Source organism: Henckelia pumila, chromosome 3 (genome assembly GCF_033568475.1).
Source record: "Henckelia pumila isolate YLH828 chromosome 3, ASM3356847v2, whole genome shotgun sequence".
NCBI lineage: Eukaryota > Viridiplantae > Streptophyta > Magnoliopsida > Lamiales > Gesneriaceae > Henckelia > Henckelia pumila.
Window position 1 is genome coordinate 27908326 of NC_133122.1, and position 23951 is coordinate 27932276.

At 37.6% G+C, this 23951-nt stretch overlaps 1 protein-coding gene across 1 annotated transcript; it reads left to right on the top strand.

Moving 5' to 3' along the window:
- The first annotated feature begins 2984 nt into the window (after window positions 1-2984).
- On the top strand, window positions 2985-23951 carry LOC140888326 (uncharacterized). The gene is made up of 6 exons (XM_073296009.1): window positions 2985-3522; window positions 4046-4318; window positions 4565-4740; window positions 23175-23361; window positions 23644-23800; window positions 23855-23951. The coding sequence occupies exons 1-6, from the start codon at window positions 2985-2987 to the stop codon at window positions 23949-23951; spliced, it is 1428 nt and encodes a 475-aa protein (XP_073152110.1).

Here is a 23951-nt window from a genome sequence, read left to right on the forward strand (position 1 = left end):
TTTACCATTATTCGGCTCGATTCGGTTCGTTTGCACCCCTAGTCTCGAACACCGAAGTGCCAAAAAAAGTCTGTTCCACATAATATCTCTCTTCTCATTTGAATTTCGAAAATGATACATTTTATTTAGATTTTTCTCCTTAAAAACAAAAACCGATTTCTTCTCCATTTTTAGTGGTGGGGCAGTATATATAATATTTCTTCAAATCTCTCACACTCACTCACTCACTCACTCACTCTCTTTCTTTTCTTTTTTTTTTTTTATTTTTTTTTCCATTCTTCAATTTGTCAAAAAAGATAAAGGTTCAACATGCATATTGTATTAAAACCAAACTATATTTTATAACGAAATTTGTTCTTTTGCATCTCAAATACAAATCATAAACAAAATAAATAAATGAAAACTAAAATCTATCAACATAGGGAAAATAAAATGAAAACCAAATAATTATAGTTGCGCTTCTAAATTTCTCATTTTTCATCAGCCCGATATTAGGTATGCTCTTCCTCTTTGAGTTCTTCGTTCTTACCTGAGAAAGGAAGTAAGGAGGTGAGTGATAAGTGTGTTTAGTATGCATTATTTTATGTTATTTTATATTTATTTTGCGTGTATTTATTTTATTTTCGTGAGTTTTATTAGTGTTTTATTTTATATGTATGCATTATACTCTCCTGGTTGAATTTTGTAGGAAAATAAGCATTTTATGGGAATCCTGTGCAAACAAGCCCCGCGCGCGCGAGCCTATTGCTCACGCGTGTGCAGAAGGATTATCCAGAGGCATCCAGGCTAATGCGCGCGCGGAGGAGCTTCTGCCCCACGCGCGCGCAGAAGAGTTTTCCAGAGAAGTTGCAGGGAAGTCGCGCGCGAGGCGTTTAAGGAATCACTGTTTTTAATAGGTGCGCGCGCGCGAGCTATGAAATGCGCGCGCGGAGGAGCTTCTGCCCCGCGCGCGCGCAGAAGAGTTTTCCAGAGAAGTTGCAGGGAAGTCGCGCGCGAGGCGTTTAAGGTATCACTGTTTTTTATAGGTGCGCGTGCGCGCGTGTTCGTGAGGTGCAAAATCCGAGAATTTTAGTTTTACGAGGATTCTAATTGGCGCGGCCCTATAAATAGAAATTTTATACTCTTTTTCCAGACTTTTTGTCTTTTTAAGTACGCGCGAAGCTTACGGCGGCTGTGGAACAAACTTCTCCAGATTTTCTTCTACTCTAGTATTTTTTATTTTATGATTTTAGACTTGGTTTATTTAATTATGTTTATTAGTGAGTAGTAGTTTTTATTCGATCAAGACCACGTGATTGGGCCAGACAATTGATGTAGAAAACTCGTTTGTTTATTTGCGATTTTCAGACTTGATTTGAATTTATTGTTTATTGAATTTATATTTGTCTTGTGAATTTCCTGGCCAGTTATTTGCTTGCATGTTAATTGATTCCAATTCGATAGAGGAGGTTTCGATTTTGATCACTTCAATAATCAACATAGTGTAAAACTGACTAGAAATAGAATTCGGTTTTATTATGCGGTTTAGGTGTCGACTGAATTTTCACAGTTATTCATGCATTCAAATTTGATTAGAATTACGAAAGATTAGTTCATCAATATTTGAATAGGTTTGATTGTTCTAGAAATAGTCATTCGAACAAATTAGGAAAATTCTTGTGAATTAAGATTAAGTATGATGTCTTAGATCGACCGCTTGTTACATGAATTTTCTGGTACCCACGTGTGTCCTTGATCGAGCTTTTCCCAAATTGGATTTAAATCTAAATTTTCCAGGTGCGTTTTAGTTAATTAAATTTTAATTGCAATTTTTATTTTTATTTTAAAATCTGAAATCCTTCTTTTTGATTAGTCTAGATTAAGTAGAAATAAATATATTTTGGTAATCATATGTATACAGTCCCTGTGGGTTCGACATTCTAATTTTATTCACTATCTATAATTTGACCTGGTGCGCTTGCCAGTTGATTTTTAATCATACCGATTTAGCCGGTCAAGTTTTTGGCGCCGTTGCCGGGGACTGTTTGATATCAGAATTTTTATTTCGCTTGAGATTAGACCTTATTTATTTTCTTAATTTCTGACTATAATTTCTTGGTGATTTTCAGGTACCTTCTGTTGTGCATGCATAACATTCGATCAAGGAAATTACTACCACTTGATTTGGAGATCGAACGCACGCTTAGCAGGATCCGAAAAGCCAAGAAATCTATCAATCTTGAACTAGAGTCAGAATCTGAATCTGAAGTAGAGATGGCAGACAACCGTACTATTTGGGATATTATCCGTCCGCCAACTGAAGGCTATGGATCTAGCATAGTTCGCCCCGCTGTTGAGGCGAACAATTTTGAGCTAAAACCCTCTACTATTCAGCTGATTCAATTGCAAGCTAGATTTGGGGGTATACATCTGTGGAAGACCCCTACGCTCATCTGGAGCATTTTCTGTCGATCTGCAACACGTTCAAGGTGAATGGGGTAACATCTGATGTAGTGCTACTGCGGTTATTCCCATTCTCTCTACAAGGAGAAGCTGTTGAGTGGCTAGACAATTTGCCTGCTGGATCAATTACTACATGAGATCAACTTGTTCAGACCTTTCTGAATAAGTATTTTCCCCCTACAAAGATGGCTAAACTGTTCTCAGATATCATCTCATTCAGGCAGAAGGAAGCTGAATCTTTACATGCTGCTTGGACTCGATTCAAAAAGATGTTGAGGATGTGTCCTCAACATAATCTTACTAAGAGCCAGCAGACTCAGACTTTCTACAATGAGGCTGATCAATCTGTTCGATCCATGTTGGATGTCGCTGCTAATGGAAGCCTATTCAGGAAAACACCGGCAGAGGCATGAGAAATCATTGGAAATATGGCTGAAAGCAACATTGGATGGCCAGATGCTAAAAAGGAAAAAAAGGCTGGAGTACTAGAAGTTGATGCACTAACAACACTGAATGCCAAGATCGATGCTCTTACTCATCAGATGGAAGTTATGAAGACATCTTCAGCCAACCAAGTGCAAGTTCAACAGCCTGACGAACAACAAGTATTTGAAGTTGATGCTGCGAATTTTTTGGGGAATCAAGGGAGAAAGATGTACAATCCCTACAGCAATACTTACAATCCTGGCTGGAAGAACCATCCAAATTTCTCTTGGAAAGCTGCAGATTCTACAGCTAATACATCGAAGCCAGTCGAGAAGAAGCCCTCCTTTGAAGAAATCATGATGAAATATGTAGCTGGTACTGAGATCCGTCTACAAAATCAGGAGGCAATGTTGCAGAAGTTAGAAACACAGATGAGTCAGATAGCAACACAGCTGTCTACTAGGCCAGCAGGATCGTTGCCTAGTAATACTGAGAGGAATCCCAAGGATGTCAATGCTATTCTGGTGGTGACTAGATTGCAAGCAGATACTGTGGAGAAAAATACTGAGGATGAGGAAGCAAGTGAGCTAAGCAAGGAAAAAGGGCTGGAGGAAGTGCCAAAACAGTCAGACTCGACGCCTACGGGCAAGAAAGGTAAGTCCTCTCACCCAATTATTAATGAGAATATTGATTTGAGTAAACTGCCCTTCCCCCAAAGAGCAAAGCAACTGCAATTGGATAATCAATTTGCAAAATTCTTAGAGATTTTCAAAAAGCTTCATATTAATATTCCCTTTGCAGACGCTTTGGCTCAAATGCCCAGTTATGCAAAATTTTTAAAAGAGATTTTGTCTAACAAAATAAAACTTGTGGATTTTGAAACTGTGAAGTTGTCGGAGGAATGTTCTGCTATTTTACAAAATAAACTCCCTCCGAAACTCAAGGATCCCGGTAGCTTTTCAATTCCATGCACTATTGGAAAATCATTTTTTAACAAGGCTTTTATGTGATTTAGGTGCAAGTATTAATCTTATGCCTTATTCATGTTTTGAAAAGCTAGGAATTGGTGAAGTTAAGCCAACTACTATCTCCCTGCAATTAGCTGACAGATCTATAAAATATCCAAGGGGGATTGTAGAAGATGTGTTAGTTAAGGTTGATAAGTTTATATTTACAGTGAACTTTGTTGTGCTTGATATGGAAGAGGATCGTGAGATCCCTCTTATTTTGAGTAGACCATTCTTAGCCACTGGAAAAGCATTGATTGATGTGCATAAGGGAGATTTGATGTTGCGTATGAATGATGAGAAAGTTATATTTAATGTTTTTCAGGGCATTCGATATCCTGTAGACGATTCTGATTGTTTCAGAATTGATATTACTGATGATTTGGTTGAGTATTCTGTGCAGGAACAGTTGTCTATGGATCCATTAGAAATATGTTTGACAGGTACAACTGATGAAGAGCATGTCAGTGAGGAAGTTCATGAAGTAGCACGGTATTTGGATTGGAGTTTTCCCTTCGACAGACTCATCAATACCAAGATGGGGGAGCTTAACCATACTCCAAAACCACTAAAGCCATCCACCGAGGAGCCCCCCACTCTTGAACTTAAACCACTCCCTTCTCATTTGAAATATTTGTATTTATTAAAGAATGATAAACTGCCAGTAATTTGTTCATCTTCTTTAACAGGTTGTGAGGAGGAAAAACTATTGCGGGTGATTCGAGAACACATAAGAGCCATCGGATGGAGCTTAGCCGATATCAAGGGGATTAGTCCAACCATGTGCATGCACAAAATATTGATGGAAGCGGAGCACAAGACATCTACTCAACCACAGAGGCAACTCAACTCAGCGATGCAAGAGGTAGTGAAAAAGGAGGTAATCAAGCTCCTTGATGCAGGTATTATCTATCCTATTTTTGATAGTGAATGGGTGAGTCCAATTCAAGTAGTGCCTAAAAAGGGAGGGATGACTGTAATTGAAAATGCAAATAATGAATTAATTCCTACTAGAACTGTTACGGGGTGGAGAGTTTGTATTGATTATAGGAAATTGAATGATCTCACCCGTAAGGATCACTTCCCCCTCCCCTTTATTGATCAGATGGTTGAGAGACTTGCAGGGCATGCGTTTTATTTTTTTTTGGATGGTTATTCTGGATATATGCAAATTCCTATAGTACCTGAGGACTAACATAAAACCACTTTTACTTGTACTTATGGTACTTTTGCTTATAAAAGAATGTCGTTTGGTCTTTGTAATGCCCCTGCCACTTTTCAGCGGTGTATGATGGCTATTTTTCATGATATGGTTGAAAAATTTATAGAAGTGTTAATGGATGATTTCTCTATGGTTGGATCTGAAAGAGTGGGTGCCCGGTTAGCCAACTTGTGGCTAAGGGCTTTTATGACTCTATGTATAAACAATCTTTGTTTAATATAATTTAAATTCATTAATGGCATTTTCTTTGTCTTTCTTCATATTGTTATATTGTGATATACTATTGTTGTTTTGATAAAGACCTTGAATATACTATAGTGTAAGTAAGATGAGATAGTGAATAAAGAGAGATCACTATTATGAAACACATCTTATAGTCACTGTATATTCTAAACAGTTCCTAGTCAATTGAGCTGTCTGCTAATAAGGATAAGGATCACTCGAGATTGAGACTAGCATTTGTGATGTCAAGTACCATGTTTCATTGGTAATGGACATGGAGATATTCAAAGCATGCAAATGGATATTCATATGATGAATGATCGAACTACCCTATTCGGACTTTCCAAGTGGTTATCACTTATCGAGTGGATAAAGTACGCGATTTTGGTTGTACACCATTAGTCCTTACTACTTGAAACATCATTGAGACTCTATATGCTAGTACTGTACTTTGACTCATTTACCGACTCTATTGGGGTCAACAGGTGTCGGGATTGGGTACAGTTACGACACATATAGGAGTCGATGCTTTGTTGTCAAGGATTCACCACATACTTACGAGTGTGGATATCCTATGCGATCTGAGGAGATATTAGTGTGATGAATCTCTGGCCAGAGTACATGATGTGTTTTAGGTTACTCGGTTTTCCTAGTAACACATGCGATGTCACTATTTGATCTCCAAGATGTAATGCATAGTTATCGAATCTCGAACAACTCTCGATGCACCAATGGTTGTTGATTCGATCGGGATATATGGATGAAGGGACCGTACTGTACGCTAACCAAAATCTACTGGTTCTTGCAGGCACTATCAGTGATACCTAGGGAATCATGGGGCGATGTTGCTAGACGCTCTTACCATGATTCATTGGGCAAGTCGAAAATTGTTGTTCCGAGTCACAAAGAGTTGTGAGCCCACGGCTAGCTGTATCCCTGAACCATTGAGGGTCACACAAGTAATGGATTACTAAACCCCGTTGAGATAGTTAAATTTAATGAAAGAGAAGTTGGACTTCTTAACTAAAAGGGAGTGAAATTTCCTAAAATGACATAGGGATGAACATTTTTGGAAATCACTGAATTCGGATTCAGAAAAATTATCTTGACTTTAAAAGGTGCAGAAATAGTTTCTGTGCACATTGGTGAAATCGGTTTATCAATCGGAGTCATGATGAATTTTATATTAATTTCTATAATAACGGGCTTGGCTTGTTAGGCTTAAGTTATGGATTGTGGTCCCTAAGGAGTTAGAGTCCTAATACAATCATAACTTAATTTAGTGTAGAAATTATCTATAAATAGATGAGTAGTGTTCGAAAATCACAAGAATTCATTCTAGCAATTTTTGAAAATCACTCATATTATTTCAAGGGGATTTTCGAAATCCTCTGTCCCTTTTTGAGAAAATTCAGTTTGTGATTTTTACGGAAAATTTGTGAAAATTCCTCGCAAGCGTACAAGTATCAAGTTTTAATATAGTGATTAAAATCAGATATCGTTCCCACAGAGAGTAAAATGAAAATCTTAGTGCTTGTAAATAAAATAGTCCAAACTTTATCTAGAAAATCAATAATCAAGAATTTTTCAATAAAAATAAATAATCAATGAAGTTTCGATAGCACACACACAACTTTCAGGAATAATCAATCAGAGAATAATGGTCTAGAGGTATAGATTTCACCTGGTTTCAACAACAATCAATCCTAATTAATTAATTTTCATGAATTTCAGTCAATTAATAGCCAAGAACACTTACGTGTATTATTCCCTCTCCCGAGTGCCGAATAAAATATATCAACTACAATTCAATTCCAATATCCCTACTAAGAATTTACTTGCAGTGATCAATTCAAAACTATCTTCTCTTTAAAAGCTCTGTTAAAATTATACACTCTCCCGAGCGATATAAATAATTAACAGTGTAATTTCTAATGGTCCTATTCAAAAACTCCTCTCCCGAGTGCCAGATTTCAAATAAATATAACAAATCAATTATTGATCAAATAATTGAAAAGACAATCAATTCTAGAAAAAACAATTAATCTAGAATAAACTCAATCCAATAAAATCAAGAATTCATGAAAGTGTCTACACCAGGCTCCATCCGACCTCTAGACTCTAAAAATTTAGTTCATAATAAAATTCTGAATAAAACAATAATTCATAAATTCAAACATATTCAAAATAAAATAAAAGTAAGAAATCAAATCCGTCGTCGACGCCGTGTCCGGTCGATCAAACTCCGTCTTCGTTCTTCACGATGAAGCTCCAGAATAAAATAAAAGTCACGATCAAATCTCTGATTTCTGTGTAATTGTTGTGGCGGCTCCTCTCCATAATCAGATGAAAAATTGCCTTTTATATCGTGCACAAAAGCCCACTCAAAAGCCCATAAAATATAGAAATTTCTTTTCGCTAAAATATGGCGACGCGCGCCCGCTCCACAATCCATGCGCCCGCGTATAGCCTTCTGATCTCGATTCTTCACGCCTTTAGAATCTTTGCGCGACAGCGCTTGATCTTCATTCTTTAGCGCTCAAGCGTGCGCTGACTTTAGGCCCAACAAGAAAGCCCATACTATTCCTTTTCTTTTTCTGTACGTTTCTTTTCTTTTCTTTTCTTCCTTTCCTTCCTTTCTTTTATTCTTTTCTTTTTTCTCTTTTAATTCTTCTTCCACTCCTCTCCAAATAATTCAATAATTATTCTTTTCTCCACAAAATTCCATAATTCTCTGTAAACACAAAAACACTAAAATACCCACATAAATCTGCTCGAAACAAATAATTAATAATTAAAATCATATATAAATTAAGTGTATAAAATACACTTATCAAATACCCTCAAACTTAGACTTTTGCTAGTCCCGAGCAAAACTATTAAATTTCAAAAACTCATTCTATCAAAAAAACAACAAGAATAGTCAAGAAATATTATGGAGCAATGGCATCATTAATGATTTCAAAAATATCAAATCCAATCATATCCAACCTACTAACACTTGAAAGTTTCAGCCAATCACAAACTAATAACCGCATAAACTCACAATCTCCGCAACTCACGTTCAAAACACCCTTATCCAAGTTCAATTCAAACATTCATAGATCATGAGGACTTTTCAAGGATAGCATAGGATCAAATATAAGATATTGAATCAAAAAACACTCACAATTAGGTAAATGCAAAGAATAATAGTGTGTGCTTGTTTCGATCAAAATTCATAATCATTAAAAGCATCAATCAATAGTCCATAGGCTAAATTCTCGCAACTCTTCTCCACTAGTATATTAGGCAACTGAGACTCGGTCAATAGGACTTATTCAGCTTATAGTGTAAGGCCTGGCTCATGGCTACAAATGAAGGATAAGAATTCAAAATAAGGAGTAATTCATATTTTTATGCTCATTCTAACTTCAACTCCTTTTTCATTCACAATTTCACATTCTTTCTTTTTTTTTCAATTCACTTCATTGATTTTCAACCTTTTCACTTTCTCTTCTACAACTCTTCATTCACATTTTTTTCTTTCTCTTCTACTATCTCTTTTCATTTTTTTTCTTTTCAATTCACCACCACACCATTCCATTTTTCACAAATATCAACTAGGAGCATATAACAATTTAACATTCAACTTACTCTCTTAAAGGTAGGAAATATTGTTTAGGCTATTCAGGTAGTCAATGTAGGACCTTGAAATAATGACGAATGGGGGTTTAATCACACGTTTACACGCATGCCATTCGATTTTCAATAAAGCTCAAACAAGGTACTAGGGATAACATAAATAATTAGGTAGCTTGAAAGGCTCAAACACATTCAGAAAAATCGCCTAAATCATTCCTAATCTCAGTATTGCCTGTATTTCGCCTCGAAGAGTTCTAGACAAGTTTCAATCCACAATTAATTCATACAAATATCAATCAGTGCAGAAAAAATAATCATCAGCAGTTAACGATGATTTTCACAAAAATTCAGATTTTTCGTACCTCACTATACTCATAAATGTGTAGGCTCAAATAGGCAACTAAGGATAAATTTTTCAATGAAAATTAGGCCCAAAAATTCCAAACAATGCATCAATCATATCTATGTCTGTATGTCTCAAAAATCAGATTCAAGTATTAATCTCATAGTATATAGGAAATTGTTCATCTAATTGGTTCCATTTTTTTCAAAAATATTTTGTCAGATAGGTAGACAATCATGGATTTCAGTTATAGCACAAAAAATTTTTTTTCATTGGCCATGCATCCATATATTTCTCAACTTCTTTTCAACTCAACTAACAACAACAACTAAACTCAACAAAAAATTTTATCTATGAAATTCAAAACTCAACTTTCAACAATCAATTCAACAAAATCAGACATTGATTTACCCCCCCAAACTTAATGTAATCATTGTCCCTAATGATTAAAAACAATAAAAAGAACAAGGAACTCATACATTCGACATCGAGCATCAGGACTCGGCGTCATCATCATCATCTCCATGGAAAGAAGGTGCAGCAGCAGCAGTATCATCAGAAGACCACTGCGGAGGAGGTGGATAAGGCACAATAGTGGGAGGATAATTTTGGGCGAGAGCGGCAGTGAAGTCATGCATATATGTCATATGTGCTCGCATCATCTTCCACTGCTTCTTCATCTGAGTAAGCACGGCCGTAGAATCATCACGAGTAGAATACTCAGTGGCCGGATGCGTCGGTAGTGACATGGGTCCTTCCAAATGGGAAGGTGCTGGCTCAAAGTGTGGTAGTGGCTCCGAGTGCTGTGGTGGTTCAGCTGCCTGTTCAGAAGTACTAGCCGTTTTTTTCTTCGTGTCCCGTCTCAGTGCACCAGTAATTCTTATAGGACCCCGAATTGGAAGAATCTGCTCCGTATCATCCCACACAACACCGGCTAACCGTCAAAGTTGAGTAATCAAGGACGAGTGGGGTAAACTGATAGTCGAAGATCCCCTAACAGCAGAAATGATAGAATCCTGAATTACTCTCCCAGCATCAACGGATTTCCCTGTCACAATGCAGTACACCAGTCCAGCTCTAACCTTAGTACCATCGGATGTATGCCCAGATGGCAACATCCTGGCAGCCACAAACTCATGCCAATTATTCGCTTCTCGTCAAAGAAATATGGATGGAAATGTAACAACTTCATCCTTCGCATTCCTCTTCCATTCCGCCCCATCCTCACACAAGGTCTGAAGTACAATGTTATCTGGATATGATTGATTCTTGAATACCTCATACTCATCATCTGCAATGTCCAAATCTGGCATTTCATAAAGGCTGTTAATTGTACTCTTATCAAAAGGCACCAATTTTCCTCGAACTCGAACTTTCAGATTCACGTCTTTGACCATCAAATTTGCATAAAACTCATGAATCAATGATATAACAGCATTCGGTGGACTTCTCACGAATGTATCCCAACCTCTTCTCTCAGCTTCAATTAACGCCGGTGCACTATGCTCTCTCAAACTCATTCCTCTTTCTTTGTGCATCTCTCTCTCCATTACATCAAAACAATACTCCTCTGTTGTGGCATTCCAAAATCTGTTTCTATCATATGAAGCAGCAGAGGACGAAGAAATTGCTCCTTTCCCTTTGGTTTTTGGGGGCATTGTGACTCAATAATTCAACTCAATTCAATTGCCTATGAAATTCTCGCAATCCCAACACTTCACACCAAGCAACTTTCTCGACAAGATTTAGGTCAGACAATTGAACAAACACGCAGTATGCATTACTGAAATGATATCGAAATATACTAACATTGGCTATTCTCCATACCACAGATTGAATAAATCAACTACCGCACACATTACAGATAGAACCCGGCTAATTATATAAGGGAAAATTAGAGCTTTTTTTACCAATTCAAGAAGAGAACTTGACAACCCTTCACAAGACCCTGTTTCTAGACGAGCGTAGATGAAGCAAGATGAATTCTGGGAATCTCTGTTTTGCGATGGCCTTGAAGATCAAAATCCCAAGGATGTTATGTTTTGTCCAGGGGAAAATTTATGATGGCAAGATGCGAGAGTGTGAAATTTAGACATGGAATGGAAACAAGCAGACTGAAGTGGCTTTTTAATGTCTGAATCAATTAATTCGTGGCCCCTTAAGTAGCGCGATAGCGCTTTGATATTCGCTGCTCACGTGCGCGATAGCGCAAGATTTCTTCCCACTCTTTATGCGCGATAGCGCTAGTAGTAGCGCCCTTCCGGAGCGCGATAGCTCTTAATGTCTGCGCCCTTACGTTGCACGATAGCGCTCGATTCTTGCGCGGTTACATTGCGCGATAGCGCTCGATTCTTGCGCGGTTGTAGAGGGCGATAGCGCTTAAGTGTGCGCATTTAAGTATGCGTAGAGGAGAGGCGGGCGCGGTGGATTCACGAGCGAGCGCGCATAAGCGTCTGCCCAAACTTTTAAAATCCTGAAAAAAATTCAACACATTTATAAAATCAGGTCTCCATAATTCCCAACAATAATTTCAAAAACAAAAACAGAAATTAATCTAATGAACAAGAATAAAAATTAAAGCATAAATAAAAAATAATAAAAAATTAAAAATAAAAATAACATAAAACAAAAATTTTGGGTTGCCTCCCAAAAAACGCTTGGTTTAGAGTCGTCAGCTCGACTTTCACCGGTGTTAATTCTTCCCTTTCTCTTTAACGCGCCAAATAAATTCCATGAACCGCCTTTTAAATTTCGCTCTCTTTTTTGTGGCCTTCTTTGGTGGTAAATTTGGCGCTTTTTCCTTCGATGAATCGACCGCAAAATCAGATCTTTTACAGTTCTCCAACTTCATAACCGGTTCAATTGAGCATAAGTCTTCGATGGATGGATTAGATATCTTCATGAATAAGTTGAAAATCACTCTCTCGCCTTCCACACCCATCGACAACGCACCCTTCTTCACTTATATCTTGGCATCAGCCGTGACCAAGAAAGGTCTCCCCAATATCAGGGGAGCACCATGATCTGCTTCTATATCCAATACCACAAAATCCGCTGGAAAGATGAATTTATCCACCTTGACTAGAACATCTTCAACAATTCCTAGTGGATATTTAATGCTTCTATCCGCCAATTGCAATGAAATCTTAGTTGATTTCATGTCTCCCAACGCCAAGGCCCTGTAAATAGATAATGACATTAAATTAATACTGGCCCCTAAATCACATAGTGCATTATTAAAATAAGAAGAGCCAATAGAACAAGGAATAGTAAAACTCCCTGGATCCTTAAGTTTTTGTGGCATCTTCTTTTGCAGCACCGCACTGCACTCTTCAGTCAAATTGACCACCTCGTTCTCTAGCAGTCTCCTTTTCTTGGACATCATCTCCTTGATGAATTTTGCGTAGTTCGGCATTTGCTCCAAAGCATCAGCAAAGGGAATGTTGATGTGAATTTTCTTGAAAATCTCCAAGAATTTGGAGAACTGCTCGTCCAATGCTTTCTTCTTGAACCTCTGCGGGTAGGGAAGTGGAGGCTTGTACATCGGTTTCGGCTCCAGTTCCGGCTCCTTCTTTTTTTTCTCGACTTTCTCCTCTTTCATAGCAGGTTCTTGGACTCCAATTTCTTTTCTACTCCTCAACTCTATGGCATTGCACTGCTCCTTGGGATTTACCTCAGTATTGCTAGGGAACTGGCCGCGGTTGTTGTCCTTCAGTGCGTTCGCCAACTGCCCTATGCTGGTTTCCATGGATTGCAACACAGCACCCATGTTGGCCATGTGCGTCTCCAAGCTGTCAAGGCGAGACTCAGTTCTTGCCATACTCTTACCTGATTCCTGCACAAAGGTACTAACCACATCCTCCAAAGACAACTTACCATCACCCTTATTAGTATTGTTAGCATAAGAAAAATCTTCATGATTTCGAAAGCTAGGATGGTAAGTATTAGGGACAGGATTACCTCTGAAAGCTCCATAACCTCTTTGATTTATGTACTGGGCTTGTTCATGATAGTGAGAGTCCTCCATAACACTCCGCACACCTGCTGGTTCTGCAACACTCACTTTATTCAATGCAGCTACCTGTGTAGTCAGTGCTGATAATTGAGCAGTGATGGATGTGAGAGGATCCACTGCATACACTCCAGCTGGCTTTTTTACTCCCATACGCTCAGATGGCCATTGAAAGCTATTGACCGTCATCTGCTCTAACATATCATAAGCCTGAACATGATCCTTCGCAAATATAGTACCTCCAGCAGCAGAATCGACATTCATCCTTGTAGGCGCATTCAGTCCATTGTAAAACCACTCGATTTTTTCCCAATCTGCAAAATTGTGGTTAGGACAACGTCTTAATAATTCTTTATACATTTCCCACGCCTTGTATAACTGTTCAGAGTCCATCTGCCTGAAAGTACTGATCTCAATCTTCAGTTGGGTGGTTTTGGCAGGTGGAAAATATTTCGCAAGAAATTTTTCTGCCATCCCCTCCCATGTAGTGATGCTTCCAAGTGGCAGTGACTGCAACCAACTTCTGGCTTGATCCCTGAGAGAAAATGGAAACAAGCGTAAGCAAATAATATCCTCAGACACACCATTTATTTTTACCGTATCCGTTATCTCCAAGAAGGTGCGTAGGTGTAGGTGAGGATCAGCAGTGGCGCTCCCGTTAAATTGGTTCTGTTGAACCATGTTGATCAAGGACGGCTTTAGCTCAAAATTGTTTACATTGATAGTTCCACGAGCGATTCCAGAATAGTGAGCCTGGATCGTCGGCCGAAAGTGATCTCTAATTGGCACTAGGGGAGCTTGATTTGCTTCTTGTTCAGCCATTCTTTCAATTTCTTCTCTTCTAGCTCGTCTTAAAGCACGTGCAGTGCGCTCGATCTCCGGATCAAACAGTAGAAAATTAGCACTTTGAGATCGTCGCATAAACTGCAATTAAAAGATAAGAATAAATTAATTAGTAACTAAAAAAAAATAAAAAAAAACTCTAAATTAAAATCTAGACTAATTGGTAACAGGACTAAAAATAATCAAAATTTAATCCCCGGCAACGGCGCCAAAAACTTGTTATGAAAATTCCTCGCAAGCGTACAAGTATCAAGTTTTAATATAGTGATTAAAATCAGATATCGATCCCACAGGGAGTAAAATGAAAATCATAGTGCTTGTAATTAAAATAGTCCAAACTTTATTTAGAAAATCAATAATCAAGAATTTTGCAATAAAAATAAATAATCAATGAAGTTTCGATAGCACACACACAACTTTCAGGAATAATCAATCAGAGAATAATGGTCTAGAGGTATAGATTTCACCTGGTTTCAACAACAATCAATCCTAATTAATTAATCTTCATGAATTTCAGTCAATTAATAGCCAAGAACACTTACGTGTATTATTCCCTCTTCCGAGTGCCGAATAAAATATATCAACTACAATTCAATTCCAATATCCCTATTAAGAATTTACTTGCAGTGATCAATTCAAAACTATCTTCTCTTTAAAAGCTCTGTTAAAATTATACACTCTCCCGAGCGATATAAATAATTAACAGTGTAATTTCTAATGGTCCTATTCAAAAACTCCTCTCCCGAGTGCCAGATTTCAAATAAATATAACAAATCAATTATTGATCAAATAATTGAAAAGACAATCAATTCTAGAAAAAAACAATTAATCTAGAATAAACTCAATCCAATAAAATCAAGAATTCATGAAAGTGTCTACACCAGGCTCCATCCGACCTCTAGACTCTAAAAATTTAGTTCATAATAAAATTCTGAATAAAACAATAATTCATAAATTCAAACACATTCAAAATAAAATAAAAGTAAGAAATCAAATCCGTCGTCGACGCCGTGTCCGGTCGATCAAACTCCGTCTTCGTTCTTCACGATGAAGCTCCAGAATAAAATAAAAGTCACGATCAAATCTCTGATTTTTGTGTAATTGTTGTGGCGGATCCTCTCCATAATCAGATGAAAAATTGCCTTTTATATCGTGCACAAAAGCCCACTCAAAAGCCCATAAAATATAGAAATTTCCTTCCGCTAAAATATGGTGACGCGCGCCCGCTCCACAATCCATGCGCCCGCGTATAGCCTTCTGATCTCGATTCTTCACGCCTTTAGAATCTTTGCGCGATAGCGCTTGATCTTCATTCTTTAGCGCTCAAGCGTGCGCTGACTTTAGGCCCAACAAGAAAGCCCATACTATTCCTTTTCTTTCTCTGTACGTTTCTTTTCTTTTCTTTTCTTCCTTTCCTTCCTTTCTTTTATTCTTTTCTTTTTTCTCTTTTAATTATTTTTCCACTCCTCTCCAAATAATTCAATAATTATTATTTTCTCCACAAAATTCCATAATTCCCTGTAAACACAAAAACACTAAAATACCCACATAAATCTGCTCGGAACAAACAATTAATAATTAAAATCATATATAAATTAAGTGTATAAAATACACTTATCAAATTACATTCTGAATTGACATATCAAATCTGTTTATTCTCATCGATAAACATCTGATTGATTTCTAGTGCAATCAATCAGAGGGTTTCTGTTTTCTGTTCGTGGACCTGATTTCGGAGATTGATCGTGAAGCCATCGGTTCCCGGGATATACAAAAATAACAGATTAAATTCTGTTGGTGTCCATAATCAAGCCGTTGCTTGAAGAGGTAAAAATTTAATTGTGATTTTATTTTTACTTGCATAATTTAATCGTAAAGTTTTGATACCCATAATATGGAATTGTTCCATATAAAATTTTAAACTTCCGCTGCACTGGGTATCAATTCTTAATTGATCTGAACACGTTTTTCCAACAGTGGTATCAGAGCCAGGTTGCTCAGATCAAACGATTAAATTAATCGATTGTACAAAATTTTTGGCCTTGGGTTTTTTAAACAAAAACAAAAATTTAAAATTAAATTTTAATGGGCACATCGGGCAGCGAAAAAAACAAAAATTTAAAATTAAATTTTAATGGGCACATCGGGCAGCGAACGTCGCTGCCCAAGGGCAGCGATTGGATCGCTGCCCAAGGGGCAGCGACAGGCTGCCCTGCCCGGGACCCATTTTGGGACGCGGGTGCCTGGGATTGTCCCGGGCAGCCTGGGAAAATTAAAATTGATTTTTTAATTATAATTTTAATATTTTAGAATTTTATTTTTTGGTCCGATCGAAAATTGTTTTTGATTGGTCCACGAGGCATCAGATCAAATTGTTTGAGTCCGAAATTTTTAAAATTGATTTTTGGATAAATTTGAATTTTTGGAAAATTTGTAAATCTTATCCGTTAAATTAGATTTTATAAAATTAATTATTTTGGTATAATTGATGATAAGATATGATCTTATGAATGTATTATATAAAATATGATTTTATCTTTTAATTATGATGTCATTGCATGTTATCCAATGTTTTAATTATTGGATAAAAGGATGATCGATTGCCATGACCAATATTGTAGGTGTATGTTAGGTAGTTTACATTTGGTTTTATTGTTGTTGGGTTTTATTAATAGTCTTGGTTTATGGCCCAATTTGAATTGTCATTTGTAATAAAAAGTGGGCTTGGTTTATGGCCCGTTCCCACCCATTAAATATGTATCCCCTACTTGTCATCGAAATTTATTGTAAATTTGTTAGACTTAGTGGGAGATAAAGATTTGAAGACAATGGTGGGCCCAGCAGACGATAAAGACCGAAGAAATGTAAATGAAAGCTCAATGTAATAGGATTGCATTGCATACTTGCATATCACCTAGGATTGGACTTAGACTCGTGATTGGCAACCACGGGTCGATTAGAAAATGGGATCGATCATCCTTAAATAATATATGATATTATTGATGTATGCATGTTTAGACTAAATTGTATGAATCCCGCAAGCATACATAAATTGCATGATGAGACAGATTTTCAAAAATTAAAAATCCCTCATTTTAAATATGATTTAAAATTGATATCAAGATAAACAAAAGGGAATTTAAATATTGTTTAAATATTCCTACCTTCCATCAACGATCAATGTATGAGATGCTACCCGCGGGCACGGTCCGGCTCATATTATTGGGGGGGCCCGTTCGTCGGAAAGTTGTACATTGGATCGACACATGTTGTAAGTTGGGTGGAACTCCCATGGGATTGGCTCATATTATTGGGGATCCACATGGCGACCGTACATCACAACTTAATATTGATGGGTCATCTTGACATGTCACATTAAACGACATCATATTATTGGGCCCTTATTGGACATGAGGTAAAAAACATGGGGGTTGCTTTGGAAGCAATTGGGCTCTACCTTTTGAAAATTATGGTTGGCTGATATTATTCGGGACTATAGTTTGTCAATTGGACTCCATGTTCCCACTAAGAAAACAAGTTTCCCGTTTTCACTAGAGGGTAGTGAAATCGTTAAAATAGTGGGAGTGAAATTCATAAAATAAATTTTGCCATATTTTATGTCTTAGTAAATTAATTAAGCAGTCATCGATTATTGTCTGTTTCATCTCAGTATATCATTATGATGAATATTCGTAATCCACATGTTTCAATTCTCGAACAAAACAAACTTTCTGACGCAAACTATACGGAATGGTTCCATAAGTTAAGATTGTCCTGAGCTTGGAAAAAAATTTCTAAGTGTTAGAAAAGGCTCCTCCGAAAACAGCCCCGGCTGTTGTAACTTCGGAAAGGTTGGCCGAGCTAGAGAAATGGTAGAACCATGATCTCAAGGCCAAATGTTACATGCAAAGATGGACAAGTCTAAATAAGTTTGCCATCACTGCAAGAAACCCGGTTACTAGAAGCGCAACTGCAAAGAATGTATATCGAGTAGTTACGAACTACAAAGGATATATTTTATAAATGTTTCACTTAATACTATTTCTTGGGTATTGGATACCAGATGTAGATCTCACATTTGCAATGAGTTGCAGATGATGACAAGAAGTCGTAAGCTTAGGATGGGTGAGACCCAGTTAAGGCTCGGGAATGATTCCAGAGTTGAATCCAAAAGCTATGGGAAACATTTGTTTAATTTTGCAAAAACAATTTTAAGCTATATTTTGAGAGAGATGTTTTTATTTGTACCAAGATTTCATTAAAACATTATTTCTTTTTCTATTCTTGATAGAAAAGATATTTCTTGAAAATTTGCGAATGGGATTTGCAATATTTACAAAAATGAATGTTTGATTTGAAATGGACAATTTAAAAACGATCTATATAACTTAAAATTAAAAGACATTCCAATTAATTATGTTGATAAACCGGTAACAACAAATAAAAAGAAAAATGATAGTCAAAACCCGGCAAACCTTGGGCATGCTAGACTAGGTCATATTTCCTCAAGGAGGATGAACAAGCTAGTGGGAGAGTGCATGTTTGATATGTCTGATATTAACTCTCTAATTACTTGTGAGTGCCTAAAAGGAAAAATGACTAAATCTCCTTTCAAAGAAAAGCCTGAGCGTAGTCAAAATCTGTTGGATTTGATCCATACAGATGTTTGTGGACCATTTAGTATCAGTACTAAATTTGGTCACACCTACTTCATTACCTTTACTGATGATTATTCTAGGTATGAGTTTTTATATTTAATGAAATATAAGTCTGAATCATTTGAAAAGTTCAAAGAATTCAAGGGTGAAGTAGAAAACAAATAGGTAGAAGTATTAAAGCACTTCGATCGGATCGAGGTGGAGAATACTTAAGTACTGAGTTTTTGAGCTATCTAAAAGAGAATGGAATTCTCTTTCAGTGGACTCCTCCTATGACACCTCAACTAAATGGTGTCTTGGAGCGTCGCAATCGAACTTTGTTGGACATGGTTCGATCTATGATGAGCTTCACTGAGCTCCCTCCTTCGTTTTGGGGCTATGCACTTGAAACGGCGGTGTTGTTGTTGAACAATGTTCACACCAAAGCAGTGAATAAAACTCCATACGAGTTATGGAATGACAAAGCTCCCAAGTATTCGTACTTGAGGATTGGGGATGTCCTACTTACGTGAAGCAGACAGTGGGAGATAAGTTGGATAGTCGATCCACCTTATGTTATTTTGTAGGATATCCGAAGAATTCAATCGGATATTATTTCTATCATCCTACTGAAATAAAAGTGTTTGTTTCGAGGAATGCCACCTTCATGAAGAAGGAGTTTTTATTAGATAAGAAAGGCAAGATGATGGAACTCGAAGAAATTCGAGAAGAACCTGAGATACAAAATAACGATCCCACACCTCAAGAACCTTCAGTGGACACGCCTAAATCTAGGAGATCCGAGAGGACTTCTAGACCTCCTATTCGATATGGTCTTCTTCTTGAAAGGGATCAAAGTGAACCCAACATTGGATGTGATCTAAGAAACTTAGAGGAAGCAATTTTTGATGCGGATTTATGGCTTGACGCTATGCAGTCGGAAATAGACTCGATGCATACAAACCAAGTTTGATCTTTAGTAGATCCTCCCGATGGAATTGTTCCAATAGGGTGTAAATGGATCTACAAGAGAAAACTTGGGCCTGATGGCAAGGTACTAACCTACAAAGCACGATTGGTAGCAAAAGGTTATACTCAAAGACAAGGAGTTGACTATGATGAAACATTTTCACCAGTCGCAATGTTCAAGTCCATAAGAATCCTTATTGCCATAGCAGCATGGTATGACTATGAGATATGACAAATGGATGTGAAGACTGCATTTCTTAATGGAAACATTAAGGAAGAAATCTATATGATGCAGCCCGAGGGATTCACATCCATGGGAAGCGAGCATAAGGTATGCAAGCTTCAGAGATCAATTTATGGTCTCAAACAAGCATCAAGAAGTTGGAACCAGAAATTTGATGAAACAATAAAGGACTTTGGTTTCATCAAAAACCCGGAGGAACCGTGCGTGTACAAGAAAGTAGTTAAGGATGCGGTGACGTTCTTAGTGCTTTATGTTGATGACATCCTACTCATTGGGAATGACGTAGGGATGTTGCAGTCAATAAAGATATGGTTATCAGGTAGATTCTCGATGAAGGATTTGGGTGAGGCCTCCTATATTCTAGGGATACAGATCTATAGAGATAGATCTAAGAGAATGATAGGACTCACTCAAGTAACCTACATCGACACCATATTGAAAAGGTTTTCTATGGATGAGTCCAAGAGAGGACATCTACCTATGTGTCATGGAGTTTCTCTATCCAAGTCTATGTGTCCCAAGACTGATGAAGAGATAAAGAAAATGACACACATACCATATGCGTCAGCCATAGGTAGTATTATGTATGGGATGATATCTACCAGACCGGATGTAGCCTTTGCTCTGAGTGTCACGAGCAGATATCAGGCCAACCCCGGTCAAATGCATTGGAAAGCCGTGAAGGATATTCTTAAGTACTTGAGAAGGACTAAGAATATATTCATGGTTTATGAAGGAAGAGAATTGAAATTGGAAGGTTATACCGACTCTAGCTTCCAAAGCGACGTGGATGACTCGAAGTCAACCTCTGGATTTGTATTCATGCTCAATGGCAGTGCTGTCTCTTGGAAGAGTTCCAAGCAGGACACCACAACGGATTCCACCACTGAGGCAGAATACATTGCAGCATCAGCTGCTGCTAAAGAGGCCGTTTGGATGAGGAATTTCGTCCAAGAGTTGGGCGTAATTCCTGAAGCTGTTGGTCCAGTTTCGGTGTACTGCGACAACACTGGTGTCGTTGCTTAGGCAAAGAAACCAAGGTCTCATCAAAGATCCAAACACGTACTGAGGAAATACCACATCATCCGGGAGATTGTGGAAAGAGGAGACATCACTGTCGAGAGAGTGACCTCTACAGACAATATCGCTGATCCACTTACTAAGCCCTTGCCAGGACCATTGTTTGACAAACATCGCAAAGCAATGGGATTACGTAGTATGACTGGTTGGCTTTAGGGCAAGTGGGAGATTGAAAGAGTGGGTGCCCGGTTAGCCAACTTGTGGCTAAGGGCTTTTATGACTCTATGTATAAACAATCTTTGTTTAATATAATTTACATTCATTAATGGCATTTTCTTTGTCTTTCTTCATATTGTTATATTGTGATATACTATTGTTGTTTTGATAAAGACCTTGAATATACTATAGTGTAAGTAAGATGAGATAGTGAATAAAGAGAGATCACTATTATGAAACACATCTTATAGTCAATGTATATTCTAAACAGTTCCTAGTCAATTGAGCCGTTCGCTAATAAGGATAAGGATCGCTCGAGATTGAGACTAGAATTTGTGATGCCAAGTATCATGTTTCATTGGTAATGGACATGGAGATGTTCAAAGCATGCAAATGGATATTCATATGATGAATGATCGAACTACCCTATTCGAACTTTCCAAGTGGTTATCACTTATCGAGTGGATAAAGTCCGCGGTTTTTGTTGTACACCATTAGTCCTTACTACTTGAAACATCATTGAGACTCTATATGCTAGTACTGTACTTTGACTCGTTTATCGACTCTATTGGGGTCAACAGGTGTCGGGATTGGGTATAGTTACGACACATATAGGAGTCGATGCTTTGTTGTCAAGGATTCACCACATACTTGCGAGTGTGGATATCCTATGCGATCTGAGGAGATATTAGTGTGATGAATCTCTGGCCAGAGTACATGATGTGTTTTAGGTTACTCGGTTTTCCTAGTAACACATGCGATGTCACTATTTGATCTCCAAGATGTAATGCATAGTTATCGAATCTCGAACGACTTTCGATGCACCAATGGTTGTTGATTCGATCGGGATATATGGATGAAAGGACCGTACTGTACGCTAACCAAAATCTACTGGTTCTTGCAGGCACTATCAGTGATACCTAGGGAATCATGGGGCGATGTTGCTAGATGCTCTTACCATGATTCGTTGGGCAAGTCAGAAATTGTTGTTTCGAGTCACAAGGAGTTGTGAGCCCACGGCTAGCTGTATCCCTGAACCATTGAGGGTCACACAAGTAATGGATTACTAAACCCCATTGAGATAGTTAAATTTAAAGAGTTAAATTTAATGAAAGAGAAGTTGGACTTCTTAACTAAAAGGGAGTGGAATTTCCTAAAATGACATAGGGATGAGCATTTTTGGAAATCACTGAATTCGGATTCAGAAAAATTATCTTGACTTTAAAAGGTGCAGAAATGGTTTCTGTGCACATTGGTGAAATCGGTTTATCAATCGGAGTCATGATGAATTTTATATTAATTTCTATAATAACGGGCTTGGCTTGTTGGGCTTAAGTTATGGATTGTGGGCCCTAAGGAGTTAGAGTCCTAATACAATCATAACTTAATCTAGTGTAGAAATTATCTATAAATAGATGAGTAGTGTTCGAAAATCACAAGAATTCATTCTAGCAATTTTCGAAAATCACTCATATTATTTCAAGGGGATTTTCGAAATCCTCTGTCCCTTTTTGAGAAAATTCAGTTTTTGATTTTTACGAAAAATTACATTCTGAATTGACAGATCAAATCTGTTTATTCTCATCGATAAACATCTGATTGATTTCTAGTGCAATCAATCAGAGGGTTTCTGTTTTCTGTTCGTGGACCTGATTTCGGAGATTGATCATGAAGCCATCGGTTCCCGGGATATACAAGAAGAACAGATTAAATTCTGTTGGTGTCCATAATCAAGCCGTTGCTTGAAGAGGTAAAAATTTAATTGTGATTTTATTTTTACTTGCATAATTTAATCGTAAAGTTTTGATACCCATAATATGGAATTGTTCCATATAAAATTTAAAACTTCCGCTGCACCGGGTATCAATTCTTAATTGATCTGAACACGTTTTTCCAACAGGATCATCGTTTGATGCATGTTTATTTAATCTGAAAAAAGTGTTGCAGAGATGTGAGGAGAGCAATCTTGTGTTAAATTGGGAAAAATGCCACTTCATGGTAAAAGAGGGCATTGTTTTAGGACACAAGATGTCTGAGGTAGGTGTGGAGGTAGATCGAGCAAAACTTGAAGTAATTGAAAAACTTCCACCTCCCACGAATTTAAAGGGCATTAGGAGTTTTCTTGGGCATGCGGGTTTCTATAGGAGATTTATTAAAGATTTTTCTTCTTTTGCTAAACCCCTTATAACTAATTTATTAATCAAAGAGGTGCCTTTTAATTTTTCTGCTGAGTGCTTGCAGGCCTTTCAGATTTTGAAGCTGAAATTAACAACTGCACCAGTGATAGTAGCGCCTGACTGGAATCTGCCGTTTGAATTGATGTGTGACGCCAGTGACACTGCGTTGGGAGCCGTGCTTGGACAAAAGAGGGACAAAGTACTTCATGTGATTTACTACGCCAGTATCACCCTGTCAGCCGCCCAACTGAATTATGCAACTACTGAAAAAGAACTTCTTGCAGTAGTGTTTGCCCTGGATAAATTTAGGTCTTATTTGGTGGGAAGCAAAGTCATCGTTCACACAGACCATTTGGCATTGAAGTATTTGATGAGAAAAAAGGATGCTAAACCCAGGTTAATTCGTTGGGTTTTATTGTTGCAAGAATTTAATTTGAAAATTGTTGACAGGAAGGGCGCGGAGAATCAAGTTGCGGACCACCTTTCTCGTTTGGAAAATCAAGGAGCTGAAACGCAAGTGATTCATGATGATTTTCCTGATGAATAG